This window comes from Notolepis coatsorum, assembly GCF_963971535.1.
Source record: "Notolepis coatsorum genome assembly, chromosome: 7".
NCBI classification, from domain to species: domain Eukaryota; kingdom Metazoa; phylum Chordata; class Actinopteri; order Aulopiformes; family Paralepididae; genus Notolepis; species Notolepis coatsorum.
The window spans coordinates 28,072,737-28,094,487 of record NC_140171.1 but is presented as its reverse complement, the minus strand read 5'-3'; the positions used below and the strand labels follow the sequence as shown (position 1 = coordinate 28,094,487).

Here is a 21,751-nt window from a genome sequence, read left to right as displayed (position 1 = left end):
TTGGACGTTGTGGACAGCGACTCCTACAGGTCGGTTGGTGCGCCTGCGCAGCAGAATCAGGAAGCGACGAGGGCGGCGTGTCCCTCCCACGCAGACCCTCGCCGCTGAGAGATCGCGCTGTGCAGGTGAAAAGATGCGACAGCTGCCTCCTGATGCAAGGCTTGGTCCACATTGCAGCCGGCCTGTGGGAGGCATGGCCTGACAGCGTTCGAGACAGGGGAGGGTAGAATTGGACAATACGAAATTGGGATTGGAGAAAAATAGAAAATGGGAGAAAAAGTAGATACAAAAAAAAGAGGAGCCTTGGTTGAAGTGAGCCACCCTATGTCACTGTCTGCCTGTTCCCCTGCAGCAGCCTGTGATATTCCAGCCCAGGGTTGTAACGGTTAGTAGAGTAAGCAGCGCCACGGTACAAAAAACATGTGTAATGCTTCTTCCACAGTCTATGCGGAATCATCTGCAATATTGCTCAATTGCGTCCATCCTGGGCAACTGTGTGCGAAGGGTCCGCATGGGGGGGGCACTTCCAAGGTTTTGTAACAAATGGGGGGGGGGGGGGGGGGGGGGGGGGAATCGACCATATTCATACGGTAGCCGTTTTGCTTTTATGTCGGGATTCTTCACATCGGTGTAGAGATGTTGGTGATATGACCTCGTCTCCTAGTTTTAGCCGGAAGAAAATCGTAGTACTAGGAAGCCCTCGATCCCAACCAGGATCCACTTGCCTGGTGGTGGCGGTAACATGAGCGCGGTCAGTTCCCACCCTACACAGTTATGTTTTTATGTAAAATACACCGCCAGGGGTGCCTTTTAGCACCAGGAACACAGATGTCATTGTTTTGAATCACTTGACTATAGAGTAGTAACCGCCCCGTATCTGCTACCTCAAAGTCACAGTAGCTAGTTGAAAATGTCTCACCTCCCATGCATAATGATTTTCACAGGTCCCTACTAGCCAATTGGAATTCACCCCCCCCCCCTACCTGCGCTGCGAAGATTAAAGGGATGCAAATCCTATTCTTTCTCTCAAAAAAGGCTACTTTTGCAATACAGACTTGCCTTCTTTGTATATATGTAGATTTCTAGAATAAATTGCAATGCAATCGGAACCAATCAGGGACTGCGTTCCAACTGCTGTTCTGTTCCCCAGTGGAATGCAGCCCCTGATTGGTTGCCATAGTTGATGACGTGAAATACAGGCCGCCGCTGTTAAAACATTAATGCCGTCTCCCGAAGAAACAAGCGGTAACAATAATATTAGTAGAACAAGCCATAAGTGCAGTTATAGCAGAAATAGTGTAGAACAATTACATTTCAAATCCAGTTCTAATGAATAGTTTTTTTTAACGCTGATTGGCTGAAGGAGTTTGTCTGTCAAGGCAAGTACTCCCGCCCACTGAAATGGGTCTGGATGGCTAGAAGTCCAGGGTCAGTTTGCGGTAGCAAACGAGCTTGGCATCCATCCATGCTGGTCAAATCCCACATCCCAGTAAAACATAACATTTCAAGATAGGTTTGAAAGGTGGACAGTTTGTCTCGCAAAATTGTAACAAAGTTGTCATTGTAAGCGATGAACATCTTTCCAAACTGACAGACCAGACGGAGAGTGAAAGCGGCAGTTAACTGTAACACTGAAAGAGGGGGTAGAGCAACATAATTAGATAGGGTTGCACGATAGGGGCGGTTAGGTGGCGTAGCGGAGATTGCGTTCATCACCAACCCCGAAGCTGTGAGCTGGATTCGCCTGTTTGTCGGAGGAAGCACGTGATAGCCTCCACTCTCCCAGATGATCTGACTGTGGGGGGTAAGTGCGCAGCGACCAGGAAGGGATTGGGAATTGGCATACGACTAACATTGGGATGGGAGAAAAATCTGAGGAAAATGGAGGGGGAAAAAGATAAAAAAGAAAAAAAAAGATAGGGTTGCACGATACACCGATACTAGAAAAGTATTGCGATACCCAGCCGATAAAAGCGGTCCAATACTCCATTTGATTAGTATCGATACTTTTAGTACCGATACTAATATATACCTGATGTGTTTTCTATGAGTTGAGTGACTAGCCAGGAAGCCTATATTCGAATACCAACCGTTTTGTGCGTTTTGCAAATCTGACGTTTCTGGTCATGTGACATGTGCACCAATCGTGTGACGGCAAGTTCTTTCGCCGGTTAAACTTAGGCACTCTTTCGAAGTTGGTTAAGGTTAGAGTTTGTCTTAGAGCAGTGGTTCCAAAACTGTGGTGCGCGCACCCCTTGTGGTGCGCGAGCGCCCTCTAGGTGGTGCGTGACATGAAAAGGCTAATGGTGGTAAAAAAAATTTATTTTATTTTTTACAATAAAATTTCATACAAATCTTAGTCAAACCTTTAGTATTATGGATATTAAACATGCTGGCAGAGTATTGTCGTGAACATTTTAATTAAATAAAGAAATTCCCTATCCATAGTCGCCGTGGGAAGAGATAAAATAAAAAATGTAATCTGTGCACGGAGACCAGCAACAATTTTTTCTAACAGAAACCCATTGGGGGGTGCGCGAGCTAGGTCGGGAGGTGACAGGGGGTGCACGGCCAAAAAAGTTTGGGAACCGCTGTCGATAGAACGCCAGCCCTGATTCCAAACTCTAACCATAACCAACTTCGAAAGAGTCGCCTAAGCTTAACCAGTGATAAACTAGGCGTTAGGTAGTTTGCTGCTGGTCGGGGGGGAAATGGGCGCGTCACGCGATTGGGCGCACATGTCACATGACCAGAAATGTCAGTGGCCAATCAGATTTACAAAACGCACAAAACGGTTGGTATTCGAATAGACGCAGCCAGGAACCCTGGTCCCAGTGACCCCATCTATTACCACTAGCCAGGAACCCTGATCCCAGTGACCCCATCTATTACCACAGTTGTATCTACTTTGGCCCCATCCCCCACAGTTGGCCTACTAGGAATCTCACATCACATACTGACTATTCTCTATTCTGACAAGCAGCTCTGTAAAATGGTTACATGTAATATTCAGATCATGGCGTAGTCATGAGAGGTGGAATCTTACACATCTGACTCAAGGACAAACAATGCAGTCATACAAAATGTCAAAGCGACATACTGTACTTCAGGTGGAACCTCAAATTACTTTAGGCCTATATTTAGGCTAAGCCCAAACGTTGTTTCATGCCAAGTTTTCCCATAAGACATTTGTGGATTGTGCAACCAGTGAGTGGAGTTAGCTGTTTAAGGGAGTGGTACTGACATATAATTATAAATTAATATATACAGTGTATAATGAACATTGTACTGGTTTTAGTCTGTGTTAGTAGTACTGGCTGAAGTTGGCTGTACTGGTCTGTGTTAGTACTGTAGTACTGGCTGAAGCTGACTGTACTGGTCTGTGTTAGTAGTATTGGGTGAAGCTGGTTGTACTGGTCTGTGTTAGTAGTACTGGTTGTACTGGTCTGTGTTAGTAGTACTGGCTGTACTGGTCTGTGTTAGTAGTACTGGTTGTACTGGTCTGTGTTAGTAGTACTGGATGTACTGGTTTGTGTTAGTTAGGGATGCACGATAATTATCGGGCCGATAATTATCGGGCCGATATCAGCAATTATGACGTCATCCCGATAAACTCGATAACGTTATTAATAGCTCCGATAATTTAATATATTTTTTGGTAAAAAAAAATGCCGTGTGGGGGAATTGGAATGAAGTGCGTTTGTTTTGACTAAAGGCTCCTCCCGTTTTGTCAGTACTGTGCTACGACTGACAGCGTGTGGTTTAGGAACAGGGCGTTTTACATAAATCCAGCGCTCCCTTACTTGGCTGTGACGTAGCCACGCAAGTTAACAACAAAGATGGCCGCGTCGGTACTCGGAGTTTCAGAGTAAAAAGATCGCTTGCTATTTGTAATAAATGCAATGCAGACGTTCCAGAAGGAGGGAAAAGGGCAACAACTTGCAATACATCCAGCCCGACGGGTCATCTGCGGCATCACCACCGCCACGACGGACAGACAGACCGGCGCATGCAGTTCAGCGTCGCGGAGATCCAGCAGCTTGTCGATGTGCTAATAGCCTCAGCAAGCTAACGTTAGCTGGCTCCAGCAGCTTGTCGATCTGCTGGAGCCAGCTAACGTTAGGTTGCTGAGGCTATTAGCACATCGACAAGCTGCTGGATCTCCCGAATGCTAACGTTAGCTTGACTGGTTGCTGGCTAACTAATGAAGCTACTCGTCCCGGGAGATAACGGCGTTGCCTGGCTGGTTGTTGGCTAACTAATGTAGCTACTCGTCCCGTGAGATAACGGCGCTGCCTGGCTGGTTGCCCTTCTGTCAAACTTCTTTAATTTAGCAAACGATGCTAATGATGGTGATGCCGCAGGTGACCCGTTGTTGTGGTGGTGATGTGTCCACTCAAAGCCTCTTTATCAAGGCTCCGCTTTGAAAAAAGAAGAACAAAAAGCTTCGAGCGTCTTAGGTTGGATGCACCACAAGCTGTTGACGGATTGTGAATTTTCATTTGGAAAAATAAATATGGTCACTTTATCAGTCAAAACTGTTGTCTTGGCTTTTGTTTCTGTTGTCTGGTTAGGTCACATTTAAGTTGGTGTTAAGTTATTGTCCTGGGAAGTCTTTTTATGTATTATTATTGTATTGTGATATGTTTTGTTTCATGTTAAAAAAAAAAAGAAGAATTTTATCAAAAAAATATATACATTAAAAATGTTTTATAATACAATACATATCGGTTATCGATATCGGTTATCGGCTTGAGGAGCATACATTTATCAGTATCGGTGTCAAAAAAGCAATATCGTGCATCCCTAGTACTGGTTGTACTGGTCTGTGTTAGTAGTACTGGTTGTACTGGTCTGTGTTAGTAGTACTGGTTGTACTGGTCTGTGTTAGTAGTACTGGCTGTACTGGTCTGTGTTAGTAGTACTGGTTGTACTGGTCTGTGTTAGTAGTACTGGCTGTACTGGTCTGTGTTAGTAGTACTGGGTGAGGCTGGCTGTACTGGGTCTGCGCACCTACAATTGTCTGTGCAATAGCAATCAACTGCTTAAATTGTTTATGATGAATGATTTGTTAATGCTAGGTGTCTCTCATGGGGTGTTGTGTCTGAAGAGCTTTTCTCTCACTCCAGTGTCACTCAGATAGTTGTGGTCAGTCTGGTAACGTTGCCCTGGCGGTGCGTCCAGTGTGTAGTGGACGTGTTGGATAATCATTAGACAATTATGCATAGTTTCTGTCCACGATTGAGAATGACCTTGTTGCCGAAGTGACTATGAGAGTATGTTAACGCCATGGCTAGACGTTATGCACTGAAATAACAAGCTACCTTGCGACTGCATTGGGCTGCGTACAGTAGTAACCCACCATGATGCTCTGGTTATGGATTTTGCCCTGGAGAGGTTGTTTGGTTTAGTGTAAATACTTTGTGGAGAAGGAGTTGCTTTTGCCTTCCCGGTAACGGACAACTCGTCGACTGGCCCATCGTGTTAACCCTTTCACTACCACACCACCAAATAATTAACCCTTTCACTACCACACTACAGAAGGTTAACCCTTTCACTACCAGTAAGTGAAAGGTTAACCGTATGTAGTATGGTAGTGAAAGGGTTAAATGCATTGATGCTCACATGTGCCTCTTTTTCTAACCTGTAGAATATAACACAGGCCCACTCGGTTTCCAAGGAAAACCTGGTTCCCTGTTGGTGGTGTGGGACTCGAAATCCAATGGGGGTTCCAATGGGGGTTTCCCCGCACAGGTTCGAATCCTGTTCGTGACGCCAATTGTGGGATATTGTGGATATCCTGAAGAGCGTTCTCAGTCAACCGAGATCAAGATAATAAGGTTTATTATCCAGACAGATAGAAATATACACATAGTATTTAGAGAGAATGGCTGGGGCTCTCGCCCCAGGTGATCAGCTGAAATGACCCAGGTAGAGACCTAGAATGTTGTCGGGAGGGGCCCTATATAATGAAAAGGGGGAGGAGGGGGTCCCATTTGATAGGTCAAATGGGTGGGGGGGGGGACAGGATAGGGGACAAAGGGGAGGGGAGGGGGTGTCTTTACATGAGAGTTGGGGAATCAATATATTATTCCACAGTGGAAAAGGGGTATCGGGGGGTGTGTTCCCCTCTGGTGACTTCTGGTCCTGGCCTTGAGGTGTTGGTTCTCAAGGTGGGGTCCTTGAGTGTGTTCCAGGGGGTCCCCAGAAGAATTAAAATGTCACTAAGTTAGCACGATGAAATGATGCACATAAATTGCTATTCTGACCCCTGTTATCTCCACGCCTACAGACAGTTATGGATTTCTCAATGAAAACCTAGGTGACAACAGATATCTTAGACGGGGGTCCCCTGGGACTAGATCTTATCTAATGGGGGTCCGTGGCCTATTGTGTATCAATTTGGGGTCCTTGAAAAAGGTTGGAGAACCACTGCCTTTAGGGAAAGGCATCCGAAGGTTATCAGGCTTTCCTCTGGGCTGTATGGGGTGGATGTATTTTCTTTGGGCCACAGAGGAATTGCACATGAGGAATATCAAGTCAACCACTGCTCGAACCCAATGACTCTCGGAGAGAGAGAGAGAGAGAGAGAGAGAGAGAGAGAGAGAGAGAGAGAGAGAGAGAGAGAGAGAGAGAGAGAGAGAGAGAGAGAGAGAGGGAACAATGAGAGGTGAGGTGCAGAGAGGGAAGGCCTGTCTGTCTGAGTCTTTTGCTGCACTGTCAGATCCAAATAAGCTAATTATATAAGAGTATGGTAGGTTCATACCCATTAAAGTACAATGGAGCCTGTGTGTCCTGGAGCCTGTCTGTGCTGGAGCCTGTCTGTGCTGGAGCCTGTATGTGCTGGAGCCTGTCTGTTCTGGATCCTGTCCTGGAGCCTGTCTGTCCTGGAGCCTGTCTGCCCTGGAGCCTGTCTAATCCTGGATCCTGTCCTGGAGCCTGTCTGTCCTGGAGCCTGTCTGCCCTGGAGCCTGTCTGCCCTGGAGCCTGTCTGCCCTGGAGCCTGTCTGCCCTGGAGCCTGTCTGCCCTGGAGCCTGTCTGCCCTGGAGCCTATGTCTACCCTGGAGCCTGTCTGCCCTGGAGCCTGTCTGCCCTGGAGCCTGTCTGCCCTGGAGCCTGTCTGCCCTGGAGCCTGTCTGCCCTGGAGCCTGTCTGCCCTGGAGCCTATCTGTGCCACTTTATTTATGAATGGAATAAAGTGGCACAATAACCTGACGTACAGCACTGCTGACGAGGCCAGATGAGCTCCATCTACTCAGGGCTCCGTAATGTCTGGGACGCCGATGATCGTCCTGTCACTTATTTCTCTCGCGGTGTCAGAGGGCATACTGCAGTTGACACGACAGACGCGCTCCCTCGACCCTCCCCTCCTGGCCCACACGTCACTATTGTGACAGTGGCTTTTGTGTTTTACCATCACTGTCAAGGGGGTCTAACTCGCCCTCTCACTCCCTGTCAGAATCCCAACTGCCGTCTTCCAGGATGATCACAGAGCAGTGCTATATTTACCCGAGCAGACACCGACATTGCACACTTTTTTTTATGCACACACACTCTAGGCCCTAGGGGGGGGGGTGGGTGACAGTGGCTCAGGAGGTAGAGCAGTCGTCTGGTAATCCGGAGGTTCCCGGTTCGATTCCCGCTCCTCCCGGGCAGCATGTCATTTACATTTACATGTTGAAGTGTCCTTGAGCAAAACACTTAACCCCTAACTGCTCCCGATGAGCAGGTTGGCACTTTGCATGGTTGCCACCGCAATCGGTGTGTGAATGTGTGAGTGAATGGGTCAAATGTGAGGAACAAACTGTAAAGCGCTATATAAATGCACCATTTACCATTTAGTACACTATTTAAACTATTTAAACTAACTGCGACTTTGACTTTGATACCGGCTCCGAGCTGCATGCTACTGTTGGACGACAGAGTTTACACGCTCATTGAGGAACATATTGTCCTGTAGACATGGCTTTCTTGGAACCACTGCATAGACAAAGACTCATTTGCAACACGGTCTCAAGTGACCACCATATTATGTAACGCGGATGTAAGGTATGTTAGTTTTAATGACTGCCAGGATGTACCGTAGCCAGGCAACTAGGCTTTTACAAGGACCCAGACACCTATTCTTCCTTGAGGGACATTACAAAACCCCTGAACATACTACATTCCAAGCAAACTCTTCTAATACAGAACTGTGTTTGTTGGTATTTACCAAAACGGGTCTAGCCGGTGGTCCTGCTCTCGGTTGGCACGTGGTCTTTAGGTGCTCCACGTGAAAGAGAAACCACTGGATCCTGAATATTCAGTCAACGCTGGCGGATAGGTGTAGATGAGTTCGGTTGGCATTGATCTTGAGGGATCATGTGAATTGTTATTTTTTTTCAAGTTTGTACCCTTTTGTCGATATGCATGTCTGTGTGCGTGGATCCCGCGGCTTGGTATGAACTGTACCACCCGGTTAGTCACCAGGCTGTGATAAAAAAAAGTCACCATCCTCATAGCTTCTTACATAAGGTGTTTTTGAAGAGCATTCCAACAGCTATGAGAGTATGGAAACACAGCCTCTCTCTCTCTCTCTCTCTCTCTCTCTCTCTCTCTCTCTCTCTCTCTCTCTCTCTCTCTCTCTCTCTCTCTCTCTCTCTCTCTCTCTCTCTCTCTCTCTCTCGGTCTCTTACATCACAGATCACATTGTCAATGGACAATGAGTGCATTAATCATGAACATTCATCAACATTATTCAGGATACCCAGGTATTCTGCGCGAGAAAACACCATGTCCTGTTTACAGTAGCTGGGATAGGTTCACCGCTGGTAGCTGGGACGTGCCAATAGGCTATTGGGTGTTGCCGTACGTGAAAGGTCTGCGTCCATGGCACTCGGTTCTTCGGTTTGGTGTTTACTCTTGTACGACATTATTCTGATATCTTAACTGGGATATTAGCTAGTATCTGGAACGTTGCTATGCATGTAACCAAAGAAGAGCATTCGTCTCCTCTTTCCTGTGGAGAGTTGAGTGTCAAGGTGACTGAGGCACTGCTTCCGTCTCGGCTTGGCAAGCCAGGCCACGCTGGCAGCTCTACCCTCGACACCTGGCTACCATGTTTAACCCTTTCACTACCACACTATAGAAGGCAGGGTTCGCACAAGGTCCTTGAAGTGCTTAAAGATCTTGATTTTCCCCCAAAAAAATTCAAGGCCTGGAATTCCTTGAAAACAGCCCATTTTTAAACAAGGTGCTTAAAAAGTCCTTGAAATTCAAATCAACCATTCGCATTGAATGTTTTGTTCATCCATGATCAAATTGATCTGAATCAAGAAATCGCGTTTCCTAATTTCTTCGCATGTGATGCTCTAGCTGGCAAGCAGGCCAAGAAGATGCTTAAAAAACAGCATTCAAAAGTGAATCCTTGTATCCTTCGAGTGACATCCTTGAAAATGAAAAATAGTGCTTGGAAAAGTACTTAAAAGTCCTTGAATTTCATTTTTCAATGTATGTGGGAACCCTGAGAAGGTTAACCCTTTCACTACCACACTATAGAAGGTTCACCCTTTGTAGTGTGGTCGTGAAAGCGTTAACCCTTTGTAGTGTGGTAGTGAAAGGGTTCAAAGAAGAACGTCGACTACATCCAGGCTTAGAGTAAAATGGTTCCCGTGGCCAGAGTTCTCATTGTCGCTCATCGTTTTAGCATTTGCCTGTTTATTTCCAGTATTTCCATCTTCGTGACGAAGGTGCTAGCTAGTGTGGATATTCCCAAACCGAATACATGATTATTCCACAAGCAGTATTATCCTTATAATAAAGACATCTGTAAATAAATAGAATACTGGGATTGGCATCTTAAGGCAAAATATCCATTTCTAGATAGTGTCACAAGCTCATAGGATTCCTCTTTTGCCAAGCATCATTGTTGCATAGAGACAGTGTGAATATGATCCAAAATGAATTATTCCACGATAATTTGGAAAAGGGGGTCAACTCGATACAAATAAATGGGGATGAACGTTTTCAATGATTTTCACACATCAAGCAGTTCCAATTAGTTTCCTAGGCAATAAGAAATGTCACTGTGGAGCTGAGTCCCGTGGTCAGTAACTCAAAGTTGTGTTTAGGTCAGTCTGCTTTGTCCCCATCAGTTACAGCCACACTCAAGGACAGCCACATAATGGGTGATTATTGACCCAAAAACGGTTTTGTTTTCTGTTGGCCAACATTGGTTTCACATGGGTACTGGGCCTTTGCTTTTCTACTACAACTACCTGACTCACTTATGACAGGAAGTGTGGATCTGGACCTGGACATGAGGCTGATACCAGGCTAAAACAGGGAACCAGTGTTTCCACCAAACTAAGACCCCATACCGAGAGCCATGTACAGTATAAGAAATCTGAATTCAAAGCAAAGCAACTGGATTTTCTACAATTCCTGAGACGCGTGTTAGATCTAAAATTGGATTACACCTCAATACATTTGTGTCCATTGATCCCTCTCGGATCTGCATGCCTCGATCCTTGCTTGGCTGCTTTGATCCACAACGTGGTGGCGGAGCGGGGTCGGGGTGTTGGTCCTGGGGGGTCCTGGGGTGGGAGTGGGGGAGGAATTGTCTTTTGTGGTGTCTATTGTGGTGTCTGTAATTAGTATAAGTAGATTTTTTATGTTTTGTTCTGTGTTTATTATTTTTGTTATTGCTAATGTCATTGTTGTTATTATTATTGTGGTATTGTGAGGTCTTGTTATTGTTGCTGTATTGTGTACGTCTTGTTTTGTGCATAGAAATAAATAAAAATATTTGATAAAAAATTAATAATGGATCGGATAAGTAACCGACTGGATCGGTATCCTGTATCGGTTCAGGACCCAGGATAGGTATCGGCTGTGGCAAAGTGGTTATGTAAGCCTGTTTCAAACGAAGAACAGGTGATCCCTGTAAACAAGCCCTCCGGCCTCTACAGTAACTAACTAACCATGTCCTTTCTGTCTGTCCCTCTCTCGTCAGATATGTGCGGTGTGCTTGGAGGAGTTCAAACAGAAAGATGAGCTGGGGATTTGCCCGTGCAAACATGCCTTTCACAGGAAGTAAGTACACACACACACACACACACACACACACACACACACACACACACACACACACACACACACACACACACACACACACACACACACACACACACACACACACACACACACACACACACACACACACAGAGCTCTGGTGGCAGCGAGCAGCTAGTTTGGCTTAAGCAATCCAGTCACACTTTCTCCACAAAGTACTCGTTAACGTATTGTCGTCAGTAAACACCTCGTCTCCCCCCCCCCCCCTGCTGGGCTGAGGGCGAGAGAGAGAGAGACGCCGTTGTGTGCGGTTTTCCTTAATAAACACGACGCACACTGTCTGAATGAGCCCTTAGTGGCTATTCAGCGCGGCACAAAGGCACTGTACAGTGTGGAGGATGGAGAGAAAGGAGAGACAATGTGCGCCAAATGGAGGCGAATGAGCAGCCAGGAAAACAAACGAGCGAGCACCGTTATGTCAGGGTTCCGCGTGAGACTGGAGCCAAGTGTGTGTGTTCATGTGCGTGTGTGTGTGTGCGTGTGTGTGTGTCCAGGAGGGGGGGCGTGGCATTACAGGCATGATGGATTGTTTGTGGGAGCCAAGTTCGTCTTGCTCCCCCGCCTCCCCCCGTCGCTCCTGACCATGTCAACTGTTGAATCTCAGCGAGGCGCCTCCCTTGGCCTAGTTCTGTCCCGCTGCACATCCCAGCCAGGGAGGGGACACTGCTCACTCAATCACAACACTCTGGTAATAAACACTCCTCCCATCGTGGCGTGTGCACGTGCGCTGTTACAGTGACTATGTGACCTAGCTGTGCACACACACACACACACTCAGAGGGTGCCGGTTCATTTCCCAAACCGTCAGAAAAATATGTGGTTGGAGGAAGTGAATGAGTAACCCTCTCGCTAGCCCCGTTCAGGACCAGCACAAGCCGCTGCGTGGGCGCTGCTGCGTGGGCGCTGCTGCGTGGGCGCTGCTGCGTGGGCGCTGCTGCGTGGGGTGCTTGTCCCGAGGCACTCTCAGAAAACGTTGCAGTAGTGACTGTTTCAGCGCATCGACTTCAGACGGGCAAGGTTCCCAGACCGAAATGTGCCAATCTTGATAAGCTTTCTGAACACCTTGAATCCCTTCCTGTGAGTGAAGTATGAAGCGAGGAGCAGCCGCAGCTGCTGGAAATGCATTGGAATAGAACGTGACCAAAAGCCACACAACGGTGAGATTTTATCCTTTATAGCAAATGTTTTCAAACAATAATGTTTTTGGAGAGAGCTCATCAGATTGACACGTCTCCGTCAGGAAACCTTGCCCACCTTGCAGTCGAAGTGCAGCAACGGTCGCTAACGCAGCGCTTTCTTTCTACAGAGCACCTCGTGACCAGCGCCCACAGAGCGCTTTGTGCCGGTCCTGCATGGGCCCCCTTCCTTTAAAAACTACTGCTGAAGTGCCCTTGAGCAAGGCACTTGACCTCCAAATGGTCCAGTAGAGCTGCTCAGTGGCAGTAGTAGACGGCTCTGCTTGTACAGGGCAGCTCCCAGGTGTGTGGGAAACGCAGGATTTATTGCAGGCTGTGCTGGAAAACACAGTTTTCCCTTTTTCATTTAGCACTATGGCACAACACCCGTCGTCACATCGTGAGGTGGAAGTTCTGCAACAAATCCATCCTTCGGCCCTGTGTCTGTCCCTCTCTTCTGGGACTGGCGAGCTCCAAATAGGTCCAGTGAATAATTCACTAGTACGGAACACGCAAGCTGCCTCTACTCGCAGTGCTTGGCTAGTGGTGCCTTCTGCACCTTCTGTGCAGTTTACTACCGCCTCACGCTCGGCTGTTCTACCATCTGTCGGCGTTGCACATAGCATCTTTATTCATAATCACAGGGCCATTGGTGTTGTTTTTAGGTAGTGGTATAGGTGTTGTTTTAGGTAGTGGTATAGGTTCATAATCACAGGGCCATTGGTGTTGTTTTATGCAGGGTATAGATGTTGTGGTATATGTGTTGTTTTAGGTAGTGCAGGGCTCTACGCTAACCTTTTTCACTAGGGGCACAGGTGCTCCTAAATGAAAAAATTTAGGAGCACACAAAGAAATGTAGGAGCACCCAAAAATATTTAGGAGCACAGTGAAAATATGTCAAGTAACAGAGTTTATTTTTTTTTTCAAAAATAAATGTATATTTGTACTGTGCGTGCATGTGCAAACGGGACACATCTGTGCAATAGCACATACCACCAAAGTCACTGGCCCACTGTGTGCGTGTGTGTGTATCATCTGCATGTGCAAACGGGAATGGGACAGACATTTGAACTATTAATTAAGTGATTAATGCCTACTATGGCAAAGTTGTAGCCAACAACTAGGCCTAATAAGAAAGGCAGTGATATTGAACAAAAAGGAGACACTGGCTTTACAACCAGGGCCATCAGTAGAGGGGGGAGCTAGTGTTGCTCTTTTAGAAAAATAATCCTTTCAGGGTTGCCTATTGAAATACTGTACACCTCCAGTACAGTAGTTTGCGTGTCAGGTAGACCATTGATTGACAGTCGATTCTGCCAATTACGACGTCACACCGTTGCACTCTGGCCGTCCGGCGCTGCAGCTGGACCCTATTGCCACACCGCTTGCACTCTGGCCGTCCGGCGCTACAGCTGGACCCATTGCCCACCTCTGCGGTTGATAACGCTAGCCAAGTTAGCTGTACACACATACACAGTGGGCCAGTTCAGTTGTAGGGGTGTAACAATGCATCGCAATGCATCGATCCTACTTTGCAATATTTACAAAACATGACATTGTTTTCGAACTCTAGCCATGGGGAAATGTTTAGCCAATTCACGTTAAATTTGTATGTCTTCCCTCCGGCTCCAGTGGGTGTAGCTTCGCTAGCTACAGTGGCTACATTGGGTGCTACAGTGGGTGTAGCCTCGCTAGCTTGGCCAACTTCGCTAGCATGCTGGCTAGCGTCAGTATCTTGGTTAACATTAACGTTAACCATCACCTCTGTAACATGAGCTGCCTCGCCTGACTTCTCATTCTCCGGTATCTTTCGCGCAAAATAAAAATGAATGGGCTTCGACATGGCTGTATTATTGTTTGACTCAGACAGTGACGCAGCCGCTGATCATTACTTTGGTTTCCAGTCGCGTGACCACAGGAAACTACTGTGATTGGAACGTTTATGCGGCTGTGAACTGTGGGACTTGTAGTTTTTTAACAATTCTCGCAGCGGAGAAAAAAAAGGACGAATGAGAGGCTGTACTCTGCACTCGCTGGCCCCACTCGCACGCCGTGCGAGTACTTGATTTTGCATGTTCGCACGCACATATTTTTAGGGGCATATGCGAGCAATATGGTCGCACTGTAGAGCCCTGGTATAGGTGTTGTGTTATAGTGGTATAGGTGTTGTGTTATAGTGGTATAGGCATTGTGGTATAGTGATATAGGTGTTGTGGTATAGGTGTTATGGTATATGTGTTGTTTTATAGTGGTATAGGCATTGTGGTATAGTGATATAGGTGTTGTGGTATATGTGTTGTGGTATAGGTGTTGTGGTATATGTGTTGTGGTATAGGTGTTGTGGTATAGTGATATAGGTGTTGTGTATAGTGATATAGGTGTTGTGTATAGGTGTTGTGTATAGTGATATAGGTGTTGTGGTATAGGTGTTGTGGTATAGTGGTATAGGTGTTGTGTATAGTGATATAGGTGTTGTGTATAGGTGTTGTGGTATAGTGATATAGGTGTTGTGGTATAGTGATATAGGTGTTGTGTATAGTGATATAGGTGTTGTGTATAGGTGTTGTGGTATAGTGATATAGGTGTTGTGGTATAGTGATATAGGTGTTGTGGTACAGTGTTGTGGTATAGTGATATAGGTGTTGTGGTACAGTGTTGTGGTATAGTGATATAGGTGTTGTGTATAGTGATATAGGTGTTGTGGTATAGGTGTTGTTTTAGGTAATGGTATAGGTGTTGTGGTATAGTGCTATAGGTATTGTGGTATAGGTGTTTTTTAGGTAATGGTATAGGTGTTGTGGTATAGTGCTATAGGTATTGTGGTATAGGTGTTGTTTTAGGTAATGGTATAGCCTGTTGTGGTATAGTGCTATAGGTTCCTATGGCTGATCAGTAGATGTGTGGTTTCCCGCCTGGGTTCAGATCCAGGTGAGTTATACCAGCTAAACACATAAAGGCCTCCTCAGTCCATTTGGCCTAATGATCCGTTGGAACTGACTTGTTTGCTAGCAGATCAGAGGCCTTTTTAAACTAGAGAGGAAGCTAGTGTGTCTGGACACAGATCTACCACAGCGGTGATGGGAGTCAGTATTAAGCAACATCCGCCTCTAATGACTCGAGGCTTTGTTGTAAGTGGCTGCAGTCAGCAGCACAGCTCCGGCGCTCCCCGCAGGCCCTCCCTGTTCATGCTGTTAAGGCACCATATAGAATTCAATTGGCGATAAAAAAAAGCTTTCAGAGAGTCCAGCGGCTTTTAAGTCACATTTCTCTCACAACTGGTCCTGGAAACAGCCCAGCGCTACAGTTTTCATGACGTCCCATACGCTGCAGAACCACAGTCCTCCCAAATCCCAGAAGAAACGTGGTTTCTATGAATTCAGCATTTTCTTCCTCCGTGTGTCGCGTCTAGGGACCATCCCTAACCCTGACACAATGTTTTTATTCTCCATGGGAAGTTGGGATGCCCTTATTATCAAACCCTGCCTCTTTTTCAACTGGCTCTGCTACTCTCTCTCTCTCTCTCTCTCTCTCTCTCTCTCTCTCTCTCTCTCTCTCTCTCTCTCTCTCTCTCTCTCTCTCTCTCTCTCTTGCACTCACTTACTCTCTCTCTCTCTCTCAATCCCTTACATACTCTTACTAGTTACACTACTGGCCAGTATGACTACTACCATACTGTCTTTATACCTGTACCACTGTACATACTCATATTACAACTCTGTACATACGTCTGATTAGCACTACACTCAGTAGTACAAAATGTATATATTTTATACCCAGTTTAATCACCCTGTACATTGTATATTACTATTGCACTTTACTGTTACATGTGCACTCTGGTTGGATGCCAAACCTCTTTTCATTGTACTGTACAATGACAGTACATTTTAATCAAATCTAATCTCCATCTCTCTCTCTCTCTCTCTCTCTCTCTCTCTCTCTCTCTCTCTCTCTCTCTCTCTCTCTCTCTCTCTCTCTCTCTCTCTCTCTCTCTCTCTCTCTCTCTCTCTCTCTCTCTCTCTCTCTCTCTCTCTCTCTCTCTCTCTCTCTCTCTCTCTCTCTCAGGTGCCTCATTAAGTGGTTGGAGGTGAGGAAGGTTTGCCCGCTGTGCAACATGCCCGTCCTGCAGCTCGCCCAACAGGCCAGCACCACGGACGCCCCCGTGCCCATACAGCAGCCCCTCCCCGGGGTGGAGAACCTGGTGTAGGAGAGAGACAACCGTTACCACACACACACACACACACACACACACCCAAAACACACGCTCACCCACCTGTACAGGTACACTTGTAAATGATAACGAGGACAGACAGGAGGAACTATGAGGACAGACAGGAGGAACTATGAGGACAGACAGGAGGAACTATGAGGACAGACTCAGAGAGTGAATCTGCTGCTCTCAGTTCCTCTCTCACTGTAATCCTTGCCTTGGCGGATTCACAAAAGGATTCACTGATACCAGTTGCTTACTGATTATCTGCTGATCAGTTACTTTACTGATTATCTACTGTTTTTAATTTTTTTCCCCCTCTCCTTTTCATTTCGTTCTTTTTTTCGAACAATGAAGACGGGTTCGCTCAGTTCTCTTCTCGGCCAAGCCGTGGTCACTGACTGTTTCACAACCAAAGCACTTTTCTGGGGACGCCAGCGGACGACAAGAAGAAAAAATACACAAAAAGCCAAGAACTACAAAATATGAAAAATGTAAATGGTTGAATTTTTTCTGCTTTTATTTCTTTATTTTTCTTTTCTTTTTTTTTTACAAGCACTTTACGAGAACTCAACCTTAATTGCTTGTGAGGGTAGTAGCATATATTATAAACTATTATTTCTTCATATGTACAGAGCCATGTGGGTTTTAATTTTACATTTTTTTTTAACAGAGTGAACTTTTGGTTTTAAAGGACAAACTATCTTAAAGGGACAATAACTAAGTCAGCAGATGTCAGGAAATGTGTGTCTGACTCACACACACACACACACACACACACACACACACACACACACACACACACACACACACACACACACACACACACACAAGCAAGTTCACAGCAACCTCGGGGCACTTGGTGTCCAACTAAATGTGAATTAAGGTTGAAGGTTTGAATGTGTTGTAACCCAGATTTCTTGGCACGCCTCTGACTACACACCTCATATGAAGGCTGTACATTTGTTACGCTCACTACACCAGTCATTGTCCTTTTTTTCTCATTTTTTTCAACCATTACCATTGTGTGGCATGAAGAACGCCTTGCCATGATGCAACAATGCCTTTTGTCGTTTGGTTAAATACAGTGAATACTACAGGGGAAAAGAACAGTAAATATCTTTTTCTTTACACACGCATGCACACAGACACACACATACATATATATATGCATGTGTTTGAGTATATATATATTAGTGCTGTCAATAGATTAATTAATAGATTAATAGATACTAATTAATCTCACAATTTTCTGTAATTAATCTAGATTAATCTAGATAAAAAATTGCATTTTTCTACTTAAAACCGAAGCTTGTAACAGATATTTACTTGAGTAAAATCATGGAATTAATGTTAAATCAACACAAAGAAAGTATATTTAGATTCAAAGACTATTTTAATAGCTTTCTTTGAATACAGTTTCTCTCCTGTGAAATACAAATGAGTGACCATCAACATTGACCTCTTTCTTATATCCGCAGCGCTAAGATTGAAGATTTTTCACTCCATAGATTAATCTAGATTAATTTATTTTAATGCTTTAAATAATTTAAATTAATCTCCAAAGTTAAAGCATTCATTTTGACAGCCCTAATATATATATATATGTGTGTGTGTGTGTGTGTGTGTGTGTGTGTGTGTCAGTCAGTTCCTGTGTGGGAGCGCAGGAAGCAGAGACACCGACTAGCCCAGGTTCCCCCAGTGACTCAGCACATCGGTATTCATGTTGCATATAGCTTACAGATCAACACCCCTTAACTGCTCTCTGCCCCCAAGCATTAGCCATGATTTTAACCAATGTTCATCGTCAAAACATAGGGAAGAATTACTCGTGTTCCTTCTTTACAAACGAGAATACGGTCCTCATTGATTTGGCTCCTGAGTGGGCGGGGCATCGGTGTAGCGGCTGGGCGGAGTTTAAAAGCTCCTGGGCGGGGCATTGATGTACCAACTGGGTGGAGTTTTCAATTGATTTAAAGCGGTCCTGGGGGCCTGACCATCTCAACTGTATATATATAAATTCAAACAATTTGGTCTCAACTCAAACAGAAGCCATTGTGATAGAGGACCAATCAAAGTGTGAATAAACCATAGAAATAGAATAATGTATGGAATTAACACACAATTCCATGGCTAAATGTATCAAGAGAAACATTTGTAATCCATGGATAGAAAAAAAAACATATAAATATTCACAATTAGGCCTAATGTTGCTGTATATAATTTTTTTTGGAGTGCCCATTAGGTTGGAATTCTTAGACTGGGTAAGATCTAATCTAGATGGGTAAATTAACTACATTCAGTGACAGCTCACTGCCTACCAGCCAACCGGCTCTCCAGGAGCAGTTAAGGGTTACGTTTCCCGCTGACGGTCACTTGGACATGAAGTCAGGTGGTGCCAGGGATCGAAGCGGGAACCTTTAGATTACCAGACGACCGCTCCTGTCTCCTGAGTCACTGTCGCCCCAAGAAACCACTGGCCCCTTTTCTCACGCCACCTGTCTCATGTTCAATTATGCATTCTCCACCGTTGCCATTTCTGACCAGCCATGTGCCGGCCGTCCTTAAAACAAGTGCAGCCATTATTAGTATGCGTGTAACCAACATCCTATCTTTGCCAAAATTGTCTCGAACCTCACATTCAACACTATATTCACAGAACAAATGCCACTCGACTGAAAGCATTGTTGTATATTACTGGCAACGCTCGAATTGAACGACTGTTTTAGAAATGCCATAAATGTTCCAATTTTGATTTTGTTTTGTTGTATAAAGTATTTTTATTTTTTATAATGCTGAGCTACAGTAGCGAGCGCTACAGGGTGAAAAGCTTCCGATTCAAGCCGAATCGTCCTCTCCGACTGTAACACATTGTAAAGTGACAAATAACTCGTCTATCTCAAAGCGATGTCGTATCACATATCTTGGCAGAAGAATGATCTGTGACTCGGGCACTGGAAGAGACCAGAGGACCGGCCCAGTCTTCCTCCCACACCTTCGCAATTCAACTCCCATTGAAAAGGTGCTACAGTATATATGCTCAGTTGGCACAAATCGACTTCACCTTTACTCCTATCCTTCTACTAATGACTTTTTCTTCTTTACACTGCAGCCACATGTAATAAAAAGCAGCTAGCTAGCAGATCGACACAGGCAACAGCATTAGTGTACTCAGCATATCAATACACCTGCCCAGCATTAATCCAAGCCACATATACACACACACACACACGCACGCACGCACGCACGCACACACACACTCACACTCACACTCACACACACACACACACACACACACACACACACACACACACACACACACACACACAAGGAGAGACACAGGCCTGTGCTGGCCAGCCCTAGCTGGAGCTACCAGAGAGGCAGTGGTCAGCAGGTTAGAGGCAGCGTTCTCATTCATATTCGCCACACATAGTAAAACTGCTTTTTAGTGCCCCGTTATTCTGGCGCTTTCCCTTCTCTCTCCCTCTCTGTACAGTATGGGGGTGTTTTTGTTCACCGCCATACACCCCCTCTGAACTCTGCCTTTTGTGTGCCTGTGGACCTCATGGTCGTTCCCCCTCTACATGCCAGCATCGCGGGGTGAAAAAGTGCCACGCAATGAGTTTAGCGTGGCGGAGGAACTGACCGCGCGCTGCAGCGGCCGCATGAAAGGCGACTCACTGAATACGGGCCTAGAGGTCATCTGTTATTGGCCGTGATGACCTCTAGCCTGTAACGACAACTCATTAATCATCTCATGTAACAACGCTGTTATATAAAGCGTATCTCCCTGAATAGCTTTTATGTTATTATTAAGCCAAATTCTGCCATTGGTTGAATTGCATAGGTTTCCCGGAGGTGCGCTGGGCCGAATTAAAGTCCGAGTGGTCTCTTTTAGTGACAAGCACGAGACCATGTTGCAGGAACAGTATGTGGCATCGTGTGAACCCATTACAAAACATTACAATGTACTGGCTTCACCTTTAGCTAATTGCATATTGCCACGGATGGAAAACAATCCTAGAACAGTGTTTGTTTTTGCCAATATTAACACCTTTTCCTCCATAATGACGGTGCATTTCGAGAATGTCAAAAGGGTTTATATTTTTTATTTCACGTCAGTGAAGCGACTGGTTGAATGGCCTGTGTGACTTTACGCAGCGTCTCAGACTGCTTCACTCATAGCCTGTATCTCATGATGAGTAGCGTAACGAAACAAAACTCAACTTTACGATTCTTTTATTTAGTGTCGACCCTCCAACCCCCCCCCCCCCCCCCCCCGGCCAGAATGTCGCCAGAATGGCTAGCACCACCTCGCCCCCCCCCCCCCAGCCACTTTCACCCCAAGGTAACGTGTTCCCTGTTGCACAAGGCTTAACAACACAGTAAGTCTTAAGAGCTTCGTCCTCCATTAGTGGTTTTGTCTTTGAATGTACGGTTCACGGGAGATCGCGAAAGGACTGTGAGATGATAATGTGAAAGCATGCGATTTAGCATCAGCAAAGCGCCACTGAAAGCATTGTTAATTGTACATAGAGAGCGGTGTTTCGGCGGTAGTGTGTATTTACACGTGATGGAAGGTGCGCTGAAGGCAGCTCCCGTCACAGAACACGCATGGCGACTGAGCTCATCCCGGGCCGGACGGCCATCCAAATATTGTATTTGATTCCTGAATTTTTTTTTAAAGTCTTTCCAACTATATTCCCTGTTTTTTCTACCTGTGTGCCCTCCTAGTCCCAGTTAAGACAAAGTGCCACTACAGTTCAAATGAAAAGGTGCTCCCCTCTCGATATATAAAAAAAAAAAAAACCTGTTTGAAGAAAGGTAGCCTTTGAATTCAGAGCGGATTAATTGGCAATGATACCGATTGTGGCCAAAAAGACTGTAAAGTACGTGTTTTGTGATTAATATAGTAATGACTGACCCCCCCCCCCCCCCCCTCCATTGTGATTGCCATTGACGTCAGTGCTGCTTCTGAGTTTGTATGAATATAACATGACAACGCCCCCACACAGGCTGTAATGTCCGAGTAAGGAAAACCAACAGTGTTTTCTGCTTCACATCATAAATATACAAGTACTCCCTCATAACCAGAGTAGAGTCACTGCTGTTGACCTATCTCAAACCCCGCCCCTTTTTTCTTGATCCTCCAATCGCAGCTGTCGGCTGTCCTCCGACAAAGAGGGATGCAGCGGTGGTGATAGGTGGATAGAGGAGAAGAGGGTGGCGTTTGAGGGAGTAGAAAAGGACACTGAC

At 45.6% G+C, this 21,751-nt stretch overlaps 1 protein-coding gene across 2 annotated transcripts in view; it reads left to right on the top strand.

Annotated features, from left to right (window-relative positions):
- rnf24 (ring finger protein 24) overlaps positions 1-20,737 on the top strand; it is an 81,765-nt gene extending 61,028 nt beyond the window's left edge. For both annotated transcript variants that reach the window (XM_084318137.1, XM_084318138.1), the window contains exons 5-6: positions 10,995-11,074; positions 16,351-20,737. In XM_084318137.1, the coding sequence (XP_084174263.1) occupies positions 10,995-11,074; positions 16,351-16,492 (222 nt within the window). In that variant the 3' untranslated portion in view covers positions 16,493-20,737. The remainder of the gene's footprint in view (positions 1-10,994; positions 11,075-16,350) is intronic.
- Positions 20,738-21,751: the final 1,014 nt, after the last annotated feature.